The sequence below is a fragment of the Salvelinus sp. IW2-2015 genome, linkage group LG20, assembly GCF_002910315.2.
Source record: "Salvelinus sp. IW2-2015 linkage group LG20, ASM291031v2, whole genome shotgun sequence".
Lineage (NCBI taxonomy): Eukaryota > Metazoa > Chordata > Actinopteri > Salmoniformes > Salmonidae > Salvelinus > Salvelinus sp. IW2-2015.
Window position 1 is genome coordinate 10,423,297 of NC_036860.1, and position 17,253 is coordinate 10,440,549.

General features: G+C 44.9%; 1 protein-coding gene across 1 annotated transcript in view; it reads left to right on the forward strand.

Annotated features, from left to right (window-relative positions):
• The window catches only part of ppp1r9ba (protein phosphatase 1, regulatory subunit 9Ba), a 52,625-nt gene that overhangs the window by 2,903 nt on the left and 32,469 nt on the right, over nucleotides 1-17,253 (forward strand). Inside the window, exon 2 of the mRNA XM_024011416.3 lies at nucleotides 86-1,616. Coding sequence (XP_023867184.1) covers nucleotides 153-1,616 — 1,464 coding nt within the window. The 5' untranslated portion in view covers nucleotides 86-152. The remainder of the gene's footprint in view (nucleotides 1-85; nucleotides 1,617-17,253) is intronic.

Consider the following 17,253-nt stretch of genomic DNA (forward strand, 5'->3'; position numbering starts at 1 on the left):
TTCTTGCATTTGTGTCTGTCTACCCCATGTGCAGGCAGACTCCCTCAGGTGTAATTGAGTGGTTTTGTTTGTTTTTCTCATCCAGGGGGAGGAAGACAGACAGAGGAGCTATGCTGTTACTTCCAAGTCTCAGTGGCTCAGTTTGATTAACCATGATGAAGACTGAACCCCCATCGGCGGGCAGTGCCAGCTCCACCCTCCGGAGCCCGTCCCCCCACAGGAACGCCTACGAGGCGGGCATCCAGGCTCTGAAGCAGGCCCACGACGCCCTGAACAATGCCGCCAATGGGGACGACGCTGTCAAGGATGGCAAGCCAGCGCGGCCTACCGGCAGGGGCCGCCGCCAGTATGGCTCTAATGTCCACCGCATCAAGAACATGTTCATGCAAATGCAGTCACCTGGCGACGAGGACGACCCGTCCAAGGCCAATGACCAGGCGGTGCGGCTGTCCCTGCCCAGAGCCAGCAGCCTCAACGAAGATGTGAACCACAGCGCCTTGCTCAAGCTGGGTGCCACGGTCTCCGAGCGTGTCAACCGCTTTGACCCCAAGGGCGGCGAAGTTGGCGGGTCCCGAGGGGCATCAGCAGGGTACTCCAAGTTGCAAGAGACGAGGAAGATCTTCGAGCAGCGCCAGCTGCAGGAGAAGCAGTCGGCCACCAACCGCATCCTGCTCAAGAAGGAGCGTCCAGTTTCGTCCGCTGTCCAGGACAGCCGGCTGGACGTGGTAGTGCGCTTCAACGGCAGCACTGAGTCTCTGGACTGCCTGGATACGGTGGGGGGAGCCGGTGAGGCGGTGTCGCCCACCGTAAGCCAGCTTAGCGCTGTCTTCGAGAAGGGGGACCTGAGGAACAACCTGCACCGGCCCTCCTCCACGTCCCCGTTGCCCTCCCGAGAAGAAAGCCCCACTCCGGTAAAAACAGCAGAATGCCTCAACTCTGAAATCATCGCCAGGAAGGTGCAAGTCTTGCCTCCAGGCAGTCAGGTGGATGGGACCAGCCAACACTTGGACCAGGAGGGTTCCCCCAGAAGCCCCAGGAACAGAGCAGCTCCCCAAAATGATGACGGCTCCTCAGGAAGTACACGAACAGGGGATAGGACCTCTTCTGCTTCTACCGAAGCCAAGTCTGAGAGGGAGAGAGGGAAGGAAGCCAGGGGCTCAAGTACCGGAGGCGAGCCTAGCAGAGAACCCATACCCGGGGACCAGGAGGACTCCTCGGCACCCGAGGCAGGAAGCCGGCTGGTGCAGGCCGAGGTCCATGCCTCACTGGAAAATGGAGAGGCCCCTGGGGGCCCCAGCGACCTGGCAGGGCGGCAGGAGGGAGAGAGGGGCCACAGGGAGGAGCCTGGGGAGGGGCCCCAGTGTGAGGGACAGGAAGAGGATGGCCTGGAGGAGGAGTCTCGTAAGGATGATTACTCGGAGGGAGACCTGGTGGACATCAGCGCGTACAGCGGCATCGGAGAGGACTCCGGCGGCAGCCAGCTGGATGAGGATGAGGAGGAGGAAGATGAGCCTTACGAGCCAGAGTCAAGCTGCTCTGAGGTCCCGGGACTGCCTGCCGAGGAGGAAGCACCGCCGGAGAACAGGAAGATCTGCTTTAGCACTGGACCAATAAAGGTGAGTCTCTGGTTCAGGTGGGCAGAAATGAAATGAGAAACAGTTTATCAAGAGATGATAAGGGAAGAGACATCAATACTGGTCTGAAGTGAAGATCAGAAGATGTCTGTAGTGGTAGACCATTATTTCTAACTGTAGGCATAGTACTTGAGTAGTTTTATTATTTGTTTTACAGTAGTATTCAGAAGACTAAGCTCTCTGATTTAATTTGTGTAGAAGCCATAATAATGGTTGGTTGACACTGCCACATTTACCCCCACACGTTACAGTGGCCTACATCTCTACACTGACACATTTGAATGACTTAGCATTTCCTGTATTGGTGAAAACAACTTGTGAAAGCCTGTGCAAAGATTAGCATCCGCATGCTTCCTTCCACATTCAAATCAAATGTTATTAGTCACATGCTTCGTAAACAGGTGTGTACTAACAGTGAAATGCTTACTTACATGCTGACTACACTGCTCGTGTCGCAAAATAACGAGCGTCTGCGTTTCCAAGGGTTAAAGTAGAAGTCAGTTCTATTTGTGACGCAGATCGCGGTGCAAGTCCTGCCTCTCCCATTTCCTCATTGGTTTAGAGAAGCAGATACCCACGTGCCATCTCCTCATTGGTTATATCCACGTGGGTGACTGAAATACGAATGAGGTCGGTGGCGGTAATGCACCTAATTTATGAAAGTTGCCAATCGCAATATAAAGTCAAGAGAAGAAAAAGTTAGCTAGCAACAGCAAGCTAGCTAAATAGGACAAATTAGCTAGCAAGTGCAAGCTAGCTAGCTAAATTGCCATAAATGTTTAATGCTTTTCGACCTGTCCCCAAATTAGTATAATTGGTTCAGCATTTGTTTTGATATTTTAACCTGCGTGTCGTGATCGCGTTTGGTGTGGGGGGACAAAATACATTTATGCACGATGGCGCACGCGCGCAGCCTGTTTGGGTTCCGTGTTAGGGGCCCTTTCCAACAATGCAGAGAAAGAAAATAGAGAAATAATAAAGTAAAACATGTAATAATAGATACACAATGATCAACAATAACTTGGCTATATACAGTTGAAGTCGGAAGTTTGCATACACCTTAACCAAATACATTTAAACTCAGTTTTTCACAATTCCTGACATTTAATCCTCGTAAAAATCCCTTGTCTTAGGTCAGTTAGGATCACCACTTTATTTTAAGAATGTGAAATGTCAGAATAATACTAGAGTGATTTATTTCAGCTTTTATTTCTTTCATCACATTGCCAGTGGGTCAGAAGTTTACATACATTCAATTAGTATTTGGTAGCATTGCCTTTACATGGTTTAACTTGGGTCAAATGTTTTGAGTAGCCTTCCACTACCTTCCCACAATAAGTTGGGTGAATTTTGGCCCATTCCTCCTGACCGAGCTGGTGTAACTGTGTCAGGTTTGTAGGCCTACTTGCTCGCACATGCTTTTTCAGTTCTGCCCACAAATTTTCCATAGGTTTGAGGTCAGGGCTTTGTGATGGCCACTCCAATACCTTGACTTTGTTGTCCTTAAGCAATTTTGCCACAACTTTGGAAGTATGCTTAGGGTCATTGTCCATTTGGAAGACCCATTTGCAACCAAGCTTTAACTTTCTGACTGATGTCTTGAGATGTTGCTTCAATATATCCACATAATTTTACTTCCTCATGACGCCATCTATTTTGTGAAGTGCACAAGTCCCTCCTGCAGCAAAGCACCCTCACAACATGATGCTGCCACCCCCGTGCTTCATGGTTGGGATGGTGTTCTTCGGCTTGCAAGCCTCCCTTTTTTCCCTCCAAACATAACGATGGTCATTATGGCCAAACTGCTATTTTTGTTTCATCAGACCAGATGACATTTCTCCAAAAAGTACGATCTTTGTCCCCATGTGTAGTTGCAAACCGTAGTCTGGCTTTTTTATGGCGGTTTTGGAGCAATGGCTTCTTCCTTGCTGAGCGGCCTTTCAGGTTATGTCGATATAGGACTCATTTTACTGTGGATATAGATACTTTTGTACCTGTTTCCTCCAGCATCATCACAAGGTCCTTTGCTGCTGTTCTGGGATTGATTTGCACTTTTTGCACCAAAGTACGTTCATCTCTAGGAGACAGAACGCGTCTCCTTCCTGAGCGGTATAATGGCTGTGTGGTCCCATGGTGTTTATACTTGCGTACTATTGTTTGTACAGATGAATGTGGTACCTTCAGGTGTTTTGGAAATTGCTCCCAACGATGAGGTCTTGGCTGATTTCTTTTGGTTTTTCCCATGATGTCAAGCATAGAGGCACTGAGTTTGAAGGTAGGCCTTGAAATACATCCACAGGTACACCTCCAATTGACTCAAATTATGTCAATTAGCCTATCGGAAGCTTCTAAAGCCATGACATAATTTTCTGGAATTTTCTAAGATGTTTAAAGGCACAGTCAACTTAATGTATGTAAACTTCTGACCCAGTGGAATTGTGATACAGTGAAATAATCTGTCTGTAAACAATTTTTCGAAAAATGACTTGTGTCATGCACAAAGTAGATTTCCTAACCGACTGGCCAAAACTATAGTTTGTTAACAAGACATTTGTGTGGTTGAAAAGTGGTTGAAAAATGAGTTTTAATGACTCCAACCTAAGTGTATGTAAGCTTCTGACTTCAAATGTACAAGGGGTAGCAGTACCTAGTCGGTGTGCAGGGGTACGAGGTAATTGAGGTAGATATGTACATATAACTATGAATAAAGTGACAGATGGTAAACAGTAGCAGGAGTGTATGTGATGAGTCAAAGTTTGTGCAAAAAGCGTTAATGCAGTTAGTCCGGGTAGCTATTTGGTTAACTATGTAATTAATTATTTAAGAGAGGTGCAATAGAGGTGATCAAGTTACACTTGAAATTCTCTACTAATGTTTACCAGGTAAATATCTTAACTATAAGTTTAACTATCTAAGATGTGCCAAATACATTCTCTCCAGCTCAGGGCTCCAGCTATGCATTTGGTTTGTTAACTTTCTGGATAAGTAGCTAGCTTGCAAGATCAAGCTTCTTGGTGACAGCAGAGACAATCAATCCCTCCCTGGATCAAGATCCCTGTTGTCTATTATTTATTTTGTGCTTGCAGCAAACATTTTGAGATAGTTGTACAACTTCGTGAGCTGGGGTGTCTTTCTCCTTGCAATTAGTTTAACGTTCTCTTGCGCTTGCTAGCATTTAGCTAGCGTCCGCTGTGTGAATTTGCCAGGTTTGTTAGCATTTGTTAACATTTTCTTTCGAGACAGTACTTTTTTTACATCTGGAAAGATGTGTGCACTGTCTTGTGATCACTGCCGGTATAACCGTATACCCCGGTATAGTACAGAAACTGTATGAAAATCTGGATACTTCTCAACACTCCTACGGAGTGCATCAGAGATAGAAGCTAATAGCTATATGTTGTGGTTTGGGTTTTGACTTCCGGATATCAGTCCCACTTATTGGTCTAGCTGTTTGAACACAGCAGCGGTATCCAGAACAGCGTTGTCAGCAGGTAGCCTAGTGGTTAGAGTGTTGGGCCAGTAACCGAAAGGATGCTAGATTGAATCCCTTAATTTGACAAGGTAAAAATCTGTAGTTCTCCCCCTGAACAAGGCAGTTAACCCACTGTTCCTAGGCCGTCATTTTAAATATGAATTTGTTCTTAACTGACTTGCCTAGTTAAATAATGGTTAAATAAGAAATACTGCAGAACACATTCAGCACTACTGTGTGAGCTGCTCTATGTATGACTAAGTGACTGACAACTTGTGAAATCTCTTTTTGGCTTGGTCAGCATTCATTCATTTGCTTGACACTGAGGGCCTACTCGGTAGTCCTGACAGCAAGATAGACTTGTTCCTCCTGCCTTGACACCAGACGGGTTCATCGTTCCATAGCTTAATTCCTCTAAGATCTGTATGTTAAATCAAGGTATCTCAAAAAAGCCGGGCGTATGTAACGGATGTGAAATGGCTAGCTAGTTAGCAGTGGTGCGCGCTAATAGCTTTTCAATCGGTTATGTCACTCACTTTGAAGCCTAGAAGTAGTGGTTCCCCTTGCTCTGCAAGGGCCGCGGCCTTTGTGGAGCGATGGGTAACGGCGCTTCGTGGGTGACTGTTGTTGATGTGTGCAGAGGGTCCCTGGTTCGCGCCCGTGTCGGGGCGAGGGGACGGTCTAAAGTTAAACTGTTACACGTAGAAAACAGATTTTTAAATTCCTAATGCTGACTGCTGCTCCAATGATATGTAATTTCCAGCCAGGTATAGGCCAGGTGTTCTCATGGGCTTCAGTCTGAACCACAACTACATCGTTTACATAAAATTTGAAATTATGTAGGTAGGTAGATATTAGCTCTAGGCTACTGCATATTGTCAATATGAAATGTCAGATGAATATGCCAATGGCCTTTCTCTCCTGTCCCTTGGTGACTTGCCATTAAATGCCACCAACAGGTAGTGTGGATTTCATCTCCCCACCATGCACAGCATGCTAACCAACCGTGCAGCCACCGTATCACTGTACCTATATGTTATGTGAGAGGGATTTTCAGTAGCAATTTTTGCCTTTTTAAAAATATATCTTCACCTCTTCTCAGTCAGTGAGTGTCTGAGATTTCATGTGATGGGACACAATAGATTTGCTGCATAGCCTTGTAATCCTAGTAAAGCATTGACCGCTTCGCAGTGGGCCACCCTTAAGCACAGCCACTTGTGACACGTGTAGTGGCATGCCATGACTTTGCTGTCACAGCAAGCAATATCCCTTTATTCCTCAGTGGCGGAGGATAGAGCGCTATCACATAGGCTAGTCCATCATAGTGTAGAGTGGAAGGTTTGATTCTGTTAAATCTACTAGACCTCCTAGCTCTGCATAGCCGTTGCTGTTGCACTTTTGAATGTTACACTGAATTGATCTGACCTGTGTAAGAACAGATGACGACAGTTCGGCATCTTATTTGACCTTTCTGACCTATCGACCCTGTTATGGCTTTAACTCAACCAAGGGTGTGGCTTAACCATGACACATTTACAGCACCTGGGAGTTCAAGCTGCGGTCAGCTTCCATTGTTGATAAACTGTGCTGTATATGAGTGTCTTGTTTTGTCTGCAGTGGTGCCTGATACTTACGCATATGCCCATACCATGGGTGACTGACTGACTCCTTCTCTTAGCCAAGGTGAGGGCACTGAAGAGAATGAATTTCAGTTAGGCGTTCAGCAATCCATGGTGATGACCTGGTGTATCGCCCGTGTTGTCCTCTTTGCATAGATGAGGACAGAACAGGCAGGTCCATTCTCCTCTCAGTCAGCTCCAGAGTTTCTGGGTCACAGGAGGTCTGCATCCCAAATTGCACCATATTCCCTAGATAGTGCACTGACCTGGTCAAAAGTATTGCACTATAACAAATTAAATTCTGACATTGGGCCTCATTATGGGAAAAAAAGCCATCATTGATGCATTTAATCACCATTTGATTTCAGCGGGTATCTCTTTGAAAGTAAGCCTATTCACAATGATATTGGGCGGGATGCTGATTGGGGAAACTTGCTGAATGATCAGAGAAATTATAGTCAAAGCTTTTCTTTTAGGCTATTTACAGAAAAGAAAGTCCTGGATGCTTTGCTAGCAATAGACAACAAGAAATCCACAGGGGCCGACCAATCGGATCCTGGGCTGCTTAAGTGTTTTTTTTATTGTCAGGAAATATTCCAAAAGTATGGAAATCTGCTCTTGTGCTGCTACTCCATAAGGACGGGGATAGTAGTGATCTTAATCATTATTGCCCCATTTCAAGGCTTCCTTGTCTAGCTAAGATTCTTGAATTTGCTCTTTTTTTATCTGAGAAATGTATATACGAATGTAAACCAGTCAGGGTTTAGACCTGGGCAGAGCACTGTTACAGCAACCATATTAGTTGTTAATGATATTCTCAATGCTTTAGACACTAAAATGAAATGTGCTGCTTTGTTTGTGGACCTGCCCAAAGATTTTCATACTGTTGATCATGCTATTTTATTGAGTAAGTTGTCCTCGATAGGCCTGAGCTCTGACGCCTGTTCATGGTTTCATGATTACCTTAGTGACAGAACTCAGGCTATCGTGATTGATGGGAAGTCTGAATTTCTTGAAGTACGTGAAGGTGTACCACAGGGGTTGATTTTGGGACCTGTTCTCTTCACTATTTATATAAACACCATTGGTCAATCTGTACATTTTTTAAACTTAATCTATATGCGGATGATACTAGTATCTATGCTATTGACTCGACTGTTGATCTGGCATTTTCAAAACTACAGTCAGATTTTATAGCTATGCAGGAATCCCTTGCTGATTTTAATTCTTAATACGGGCAAAACTAAATACATGTTGTTTTTAATCTGAAACATTCTTACGAGAGTTTAACTACATGTTCACTCGTTAGATGGTTCCCCAATCGAACGTGTTCCCGCATTTCGATTGATATGGATTTGACGTTTAAAAAAACAAACATATAGATGAGCTGGTTAAGAAGATAAGATTTAAAGTTGTCTTTTTTTACAGAAACAGATGGTGCCTTTCTCAACTGTAGGAGGCTGATTATTCAGTCAACCTTTTTATCTGTTCTTGATTATGGTGATATTATTTATTAAAGTTCAGCTGCTACTACTCTTAAACCTTTGGATGCCATTTACCAAGTTGTCTTTTTTTACAGAAACAGATGGTGCCTTTCTCAACTGTAGGAGGCTGATTATTCAGTCAACCTTTTTATCTGTTCTTGATTATGGTGATATTATTTATTAAAGTTCAGCTGCTACTACTCTTAAACCTTTGGATGCCATTTACCATAGTGCCCCTCATTTTGTTACAGGTGACAGTTTTGCTACTCAGCACTGCATCCTGTATCAAAAGGTTGGCTGGACTTCCCTGAAGTCTGTACATTACTCCCTTTTCGTTTACAACGCCCTAATCCATCAACTTCCTTCTTATCTAACTTTGGTGTTGAAGTATAGATTACATAAAAATACATTTCATCTTGATGTTCTGGTGCCGTTCGGGCATTTTAAAGTATTGATTGAGAACTTATTGGTTGAGGATGTTTTTCTGGGAGATTTGTGATGTTTTATTTATGCTTACCGTGACTGTGTTTTTGTATTTTAATGTATAATAATATATATAAATTAATATTAGTTATTGTATATTTATATTGAATTATACAGCCTTTGGTCTGGGACTGGGGTCATGGAGGCCTGCTGTACTTCACCAGCTTTTCATAATAATAACCTTTACAACAGGGAAAGGGATGTGCTGCAGTCTGGAGGATGATTGCCTGGTGTAGTCTAAGGAGAGAGAGAGAGAGAGCCCAGATAGGCCTCTAATTCTATGTGCGGCTTTGTGCAAACCATAGGGTAGTAGTCTGTAGTGGAAGAATCCATGTTTGTGCTATACAGTGTTAAGAAGTCGAGGTGAGGGTCATAAGGTATTTTGGGGGGTATTTGTAAGGATTATAGGTTATGACACTTGTCTTTTTACACTAACTTACACGTTCCATGTCTGTGACCGGATTTTCTGAATCATATTTTGTTCAGGTAATACAGAAATTGCTACCTTAACCTGTTCAGGCCTGCCTTTGCTTTTTCTTCTCAGTGGTTGATTATTTTGATATTTCAGACTGATATGGCATTCATACCTCAATGACAGTGAAAGCACCGTAATATGACATGCAAACTTAATATATGCTCCATCTCTTCCTCGAAGCAGGCATGCTGTCACTCTTATCAGACATCCATGGTGGAGAGCTGAGAATAAACACCAAGTCCCTCTGCATTTAGGGCATGCTAGCCCCTGCGCTTTCTCTCTCCCTCTCTCTGTCTGTCTGTGTCAGCTGGCTGGCAGTACATTCCTTCTGTCCCCTATGTTATACCACCCTGCATCCCACTGCTGGCTTACCTCTGAAACTAAGCAGGGTTGGTCCTGGTTAGTCCCTAGATGGGAGAGCAGATGCTGCTGGAAGTGGGCCAGAGGACCAGTAGAGGGCACTTTTTCCTTTGGTCTAAATAAATATCCCAATGCCCCAGGGCAGTGATTGGGGACATTGCCCTGTGTAGGGTGCCATCTTTCACAGGGGACGTTAAACAGTCTTGACTCTCTGTGGTCACTAAATATCTTATGGCACTTATCATAAGAGTAGGGGTGTTAACCCCGGTGTCCTGGCTAAATTCCCAATCTGACACTCAAACCATCACGGCCACCTAATCATCCTCAGTTTACAATTGGCTCATTCATCCCCCTCTCCCCTGTAACTATTCCCCAGGTCGTTGCTGTAACTGAAAATGTGTTCTCAGTCAATTTACCTTGTAAAATAATTTGCCCAATCTCAGATCAGTGAGTAGTCTGGTACACACACAAACTGACAGCTCTATGAGTTGGTCCAAACTGTGTGTTTTATATGCACACACATGTTCATTGTGTGCATGCCTACTCAAGTGTGGTTGAGTATTTGTATGTGGAGGAGAGCGTTTGTATCTGTCCATCCTTGTATGTGTGATTGTGATAGTGACCCTGTTAAGTTTTTCCTGATCCCAGACAGACTTGGGCGGCCCCTCTTATCCTCTCAAAGGGAGGAAGCATTAGAGAGGGAAGGGGGTCTGGGGGCGTGGGGGCAGTTTAGGGTGAAGTTGGGGACGCACCTGTGGGGATGCAACCTCATCCAATTCCGAGGTGCATATTGGAAGAACTGTCCACGTACTATTCGTCAGCCATCAAGATGAGTAGGCCAAACGAACAGCAAAAGCACTGGCCTATGTCAATCTACTATCCCCCAAGTAAAAAAGTTGATCTATTCTGTGTGTGAGAGAAGTATTCCAAACATAGTCTGAGACAGTTGTGGGATGGGATAGATTGTAAATTAATACAACCACTAGCATTAAAAAAAATAAAAAAATTAAGCAATGAGGCTGACATAACAGATCAGAACGTTTAGCTTAAAATCTTGATTAACTATTAGGCTATTTCTTTACCTTATAAGTGCAGCAATGCGCACGTGGCAGTAGGCTATAAGCGCGAATGTTCCATTAGCGGGGAAAACACCATTCTCAAAAGTGACTGCAAATGTGATTATGCATGTTATGCTTTTATTATAAAGGGGCGTTTTTATGGTGAAAATTATCTTCCCCAAACTTAAAAAACCTGTGCTGTGTATGTATGCCAGTTAGGCTCTAAACCCATTGTAAAAGCTTATTTAATGTACTTAATTTTAAGAAGTTATTTGGCTACTTTAGTTGTGATACAAACCTAATCAAAACATATAGGCCTATAGGCTAGGCTACATGAGGTGTGCAACAATGATTTGAAAAAGTTGCAAAATAAATACGTGTTTCTTGCCTTACTGCAAACTGGGCATCATTCACAAGTGATAATATATAATTCACAAGTGATAGGCTAATATTGTCACCCATCAGACTGTTCTTGATTTAATATTGTCTTTACATATACTAAATAATATATGTGTGAAACCTGTCGGGAATGGGGCAGAGGAAAAAAATGCATGTCATCAAAATAGCAAATGGAGGACGCTTTTCCCGTGGTTCCTTTTCATGCCAGCCAGGTAGTTTATACTCCTATTGTAAAGAGAAGAAATGTGCTTAATATTAGGAAAGTTGACAAATAAATATAGTAGGCCTAGCTTATAGAAAGCTGATGGGATCCTCCTCTTTTTAGAGGCCATCACTCTGTTTTCTCACGCAATTGCATAGCCAATAGAAATGTTCCGCAACATGAGCTCATGGGCTCTCATGAAGTGATTGATTAGATTTTCGATTACATCTGCATTGATGTCAGAGTGATTAGAGGGACAATAGAGTACTGAGTACCAGGCAGTTAGTGAGTTTTGTAGGCTACTAGTGTCTGCAGGGATCTGAACCTGCAGACACTGTCTTGTAACAGGTCAATGTCTAACCTTCCTCACATAAAACGGGCTGCCATCTGTAGTATTACAAGCTGAAATCCTTCAATACGCCTGGTAGATTACACGTGTCCAACTAACCACCAGCTACCATGATTGCGTAAGTAACAATACTGTTTTTGATGCATCTTTTAATATTTTTTTTTTTAACCTTTTGTTTAACTAGGCAAGTCATTTAATGAGAACAAATTCTTATTTACAATGACGGCCTACTGGCCAAACCCGGACGACGCTGGGCCAATTGTGTGCCGCCATATGGGATTTCCAATCACGGCCGGTTGTGATACAGCCTGGAATCCAACAAGGGTGTCTGTAGTGACGCCTCAAGCACTGAGATGCAGTGCCTTAGTCCACTGCGCCACTCGGGAGCCCTAGGGCTGTGTGGGGGGGTATGTCGCCTCGCCTGGTAGATCTAGCTAATGCATTCCAAAGGAAATTACTTATTTGAACAAATTACCTTCTCATCAACATCTATCCATAGCATCGGGGTATAAGCGGTATATAGTCCCATAACCTGGTCCATTGTCTTGTACAGTGCCACAGTCTAAGTAGTGAAACAGATTAGCGGAACGCCCTAGTGGTTATAAATAGAGGTCTACCGCTCTGAACGTTCCCATAATCCACTGCTTGATTCTTAGAGCCACTGTACTGCCGTGCGGGGTTATTTAAAGACGTCTCCCTGTGTCAGGATGCTAGGGTGGCGCTGCAGGGGGGCAGGTCTGGAGGCCACTTAGGTTAGGTAGACATACTGTGCCATAGGCGTAACTCTGCCGTAACGTGGATCTTTTCTTCTGTTTCACCCCGTTACGCAGAGGCCCTTATCTTTCCGATGCAGACTGTGCTCTGCAGTCAGCAGACTTTATGTTCACATTTAGATCGTTATCAGTCAAAAGTTTCTGCATTCCATGACGTGGCTTTTTATAGTCTTAAACGAGCAGCCTTGGTTACAATGTTGCCTAAGGCGGGGGGGAGGGCGTTAATAGTGTCAGTAGACAGGAAGTCTTAACGTCTCCAGTTCCGGTCCCCTCGTCACCACCTGATGATGACGCCGATAATGTCATTTGTATAAGAATGTCAAAAGGGTGAACCTCTCATGACTCGTTGTTTGGGTTAAGCTAGTTAGTAGCCTATAAGACCAGTCACCAGACAGGACCAATGTACTGAAGTTCTGTGTTTGTGACATATAGAAGGCTATTCAGAGTTCGAAATCCACAGCATAGCCTAGGCTCTACAGTCTAAATGTCCTCAGGATGCTGTATATAGCATTTTTTACATATTAAAACACACATTTAGAGATATGTCCAGCATTTGCGGCTATGCTTGCAGATGTGCATAATATGCTGCAACCCTAATCAAAAAGTATTTAACTCCAAATAATAAAAACCTAGCTGTAAGTTGTTGTAACATTTAAACTTAAAACATGTTTTTCATTTTTTTGCACTGCATGGATCACCGGTGCGGTTGAAGACAGCAGTGCTGTATGGTGCACTCAAAATGTACTGTAGGTGATTAGCCAGCGTAGGCTACTGCCCAAACGTTGCTCTAATAGACCTACATGTTTCTCCTTAGCATGGTGTTTTGTTGCAGGTTTTTGGGATATTCATTGTAAAGCTTTAAAAACCGAAGCCAGACTGCAACATTTTAGAACCTTAGCTAGGACGGTGACGTGTCTGTACACTTTCCCTCCACTGCGAGCGGTAAACGGTACACACGATAGCAGCGCAATTGACGGTGAATTCACAGACGCGCGCGCATCAGGCTGTTATTTCATAAAGTAGATAACTCATTTATACTCGCTTGTGTGTCCTGTTGTAATTCATACCCATGTGTAAATCATTTATCTTCTAACATTTTGACAACCAAGATTACATTTTCTGTAGGCATGGACATTTAGCGACAACACCTTTAAACATTTCGGTCTGGTAGAAGATTTGGTCAGTGCGGTTAGTGATGATATGATACAGTGCACTGGCTGGCTCGTGTGTGTGTGTGTGGCAATGAACTGCCGTTTGGCGTTCAGCACGTTGGCATTGCTTGCTGTGACTTGTACTGCAGCGCAACGCGAGCCGTATTGAAGCGGCCCAAAATGAATTGACAACCTATATCATTGCGCGGGCCAAATAGTAATGTGTCACTGGCCGAATCCTGTCCACGGGCCTTGAGATTGACACGTGGTCCAAATCGATTGTCCATATGTCTATGGGTGGGCTGTGTGATGGCGTTGAATGGTGAGCTGTGTGTATTTTGTGTCAGTGAGTTTGGAGAAACTGGGTGTATAATATTAAAGAGAAGAAGGAGAACAATAGCATGCCTGAGCAGCACAGCAGACTTCCCTCGCCTCAGTCTGCCATTCCCCTCTCCCTGGAGAGAAGGATTATTTAGAAAATCTGTCTCTCTCTTTCTTTCTCCCAAATCCTCAACAGGAAATAGGCTATGCCGTGAGTCCCATTGTGCCAGTTCACACCCAATACACCTCAGAATGACAGCGTAGCCATTTCATTCTTTGTTTCCACAGTGTGTGGTATTTGTTTGGTTTGTTTCCCCAGATTTTGCCACAACAAACATTTTGTACCGCCGTCTGACATGTTTGCTCTTTTGCCGACGGCGGTTTGCATCCAAAAGGCAGGAGTTATTAGCAGAATTCTTGAAGACTGCTTCCGAGTTCCGAGTAGAACCTTAAAGAACAGGAATCGGACAAGAGAGCACGTTCCATTTCTTCCAATTGTATTGCTCACAAACAGCACATTATTATTCTCCACTATCCAGTCTGGTTTGTCTTTCACTCTTTCTATGCCACTTCTAGACTACCAATGGCCTTAACTCAATTTAAACAGATGCTATTGTATTTGTTCTGGTTCATTTCCCTAACCTTGGGAGTCTCTCTCCAGTCTGCTAACAGTGTTCTGTCTGTGTGAATGATAGCTCCTAATGATCCTAATTATCTGCGAACCTCATTCCATCACTCCGATACTTTTTGAATTGCCTGCTGTTGTAATCCCCCATTTAAAAAATTGGGGGGGGGGAAGTCAGTGGAAGCTTTGGAACAAATGAGGATATAGCATGACTTCAACGTTACCCGTAAAAGCCAATGTAATTCGACACAGGTGTTAGTCTACTGTTTGTTTCTGCCTACTGGAAAACCACTGGTTTGTGACGCTCCTCATCCATTGTTACTGTATCGTCTTTGTCTTGTGCCTTCATGTTAGAGAGAGCCTACTCCTCTGCGGACGCTCACGCCCGACTAGACCCTGAACTGAAACATGCTTAGAATGAGGGAAGAAGAATGTTATTCCTGGCCGTGAGGCGGCCATCTTGGTAGTGGTGTAGGCCTATGTGACATGCCCCATTTATGGAAGTAGAGGCATTCTTACTGTACATGACACAACCTCACAAACGCTCTGACTTCAGCGAAGTACTGTACCCCCCAGTCAGTGTATGGGGCCAAATGAACCGGTCTTGGCTGTGCTTCAGCACTCAATGTGATGATGAACATCCTACTTCTCCCAGGATTCATTACGCTGCTGACTGTAATGGTACAGTAACTCACCTGATTTTCAAAGCGGCGATCATTGAATATGGTGTTATGAAATATTAACTTGGGCTTGGTTAAATCACAACCCGAAACAGGAAGGCGTTGACAGCAAGCAGACTCTGTTTTTCCCCTCAGGACGTATTCTCCAGTTCTACGTAGGCCTACTCCAATCTCTTGCACCTCCCGTATGTTCCCCACAAAACAAATCTACTTTCAGGTGCCGTCACAGTCAGAAGCCGGACACGAAGCCAGGTCACAGGGAAACATTGTAAAGCGCACACAGCTTTTGTACATGTATCATGGGCAGTAGGTAGCCCAGTTGCTAAGGACGTGGACCGGTAGGCGAAAGGTGGCCGGATTGAACCCTGGGCCGGGCACTGCAAAAATGTGGGAATTGTTCGTGCAACTGGAGGGCTGCTGGGTTCAACACATGTTAAAAGACATCGCCCTACCGTTATGCCCTTTTGAGCGAGGCTCTTAACATGCTCTCAATACAGGTGTGCTGATCCTATGCTTTAAAAAAATATATATAGCGCGTGTCTGAGTGCCTTGCCGTCGGGGTGAGATGGGAACAGCGTTTTAACCGTATGACTGTGGACGTTCAATCCAAGGCTGTGTTTATTTTTTATTATTTTTATTATTTTTTTATCCCCTTTTCTCCCCAATTTTCGTGGTATCCAATCGCTAGTAATTACTATCTTGTCTCATCGCTACAACTCCCGTACGGGCTCGGGAGAGACGAAGGTCGAAAGTCATGCGTCCTCCGAAGCACAACCCAACCAAGCCGCACTGCTTCTTAACACAGCGTGCCTCCAACCCGGAAGCCAGCCGCACCAATGTGTCGGAGGAAACACCGTGCACCCGCCCCCCTCGGTTAGCGCGCACTGCGCCCGGCCCGCCACAGGAGTCGCTGGAGCGCGATGAGACAAGGATATCCCTACCGGCCAAACCCTCCCTAACCCGGACGACGCTAAGCCAATTGTGCGTCGCCCCACGGACCTCCCGGTCGCGGCCGGCTGCGACAGAGCCTGGGCGCGAACCCAGACTCTGGTGGCGCAGCATAGCACTGCGATGCAGTGCTCTAGACCACTGCGCCACCCGGGAGGCCCAGGCTGTGTTTATTTTATAGCCCCAGGTATAGGCAGTGTTTTAAGCACTGACTGCCATAAGCCGTGACTTGTTTTATCTTCATTTGAGTAACCTCCCATAGTGATCTCTTCTCTGTGTTTTCTCCCAGTTAGCGGAGTCTGACATTTAGAGGAGGAGGATGGGGAGAATGGATTGTTTGTGCCACATCGATTTAGAGGCTGGAGTGCCATTTTGGACATTGCAGGGTCTGAATTGAGCTGGGATGTAAGTTTGTAACCCTTTACATCCCTGTCATCACAAGGTTACAATGAAACGATTGTGTAATAATGATCAATAGACTACCCAGCGCCTCTTGGCTCTCATTGTAGCAAAAATAGTTATTCCCTGTAAAGTTTTTTTCCTATAATTTCTCCTTAAAATAGTTAGCCTTCAGGCCTCCCGAGTGGCTCAGTCTTCTAAGAGATTCTGGGTTCGAGTCCAGGCTCTGTCGCAGCCGGCTGCGACCGGGAGGCCCATGGAGGAGATATCCTTGTCTCAGGGATATCCTTGTCTCATCGCGCACTAGCGACTCCTGTGGCGGGCTGGGTGCAGTGCACGCTGACCAGGTCGCCAGGTGTACGGTGTTTCCTCCGACACCTTGGTGCGGCTGGCTTCCGGGTTGGATGGGCATTGTGTCAAGAAGCAGTGCGGCTTAGTTGGGTTGTGTTTCGGAGGACGCATGGCTCTCGACCTTCGCCTCTCCCAAGTCCGTACGGGAGTTGCAGCGATGAGACTGTAACTACTACCAATTGGATACCACGAAATTGGGGTGACAATACAAACAAACAAAATACAAACAAAAAATAGTTAGCCTTCATCAAGCCTCAATATCTAGCAGCTTTCTCACATTTGAGTTAAATGTAACTGGTCAAGGAAGTATGACAATGTGATTTGGCTTACGTTCACTCAAGTGGCCCACGAAAGCACCTAGCCGTATAGAAAACCTCCCCAGTGAGCTGTGTATGTTGGTTAATGATTAGCCCTTGTGTGACCCGTTCAACTTGAACCCCACACTTGCCGTGGCACGACGTGAAGCTAGC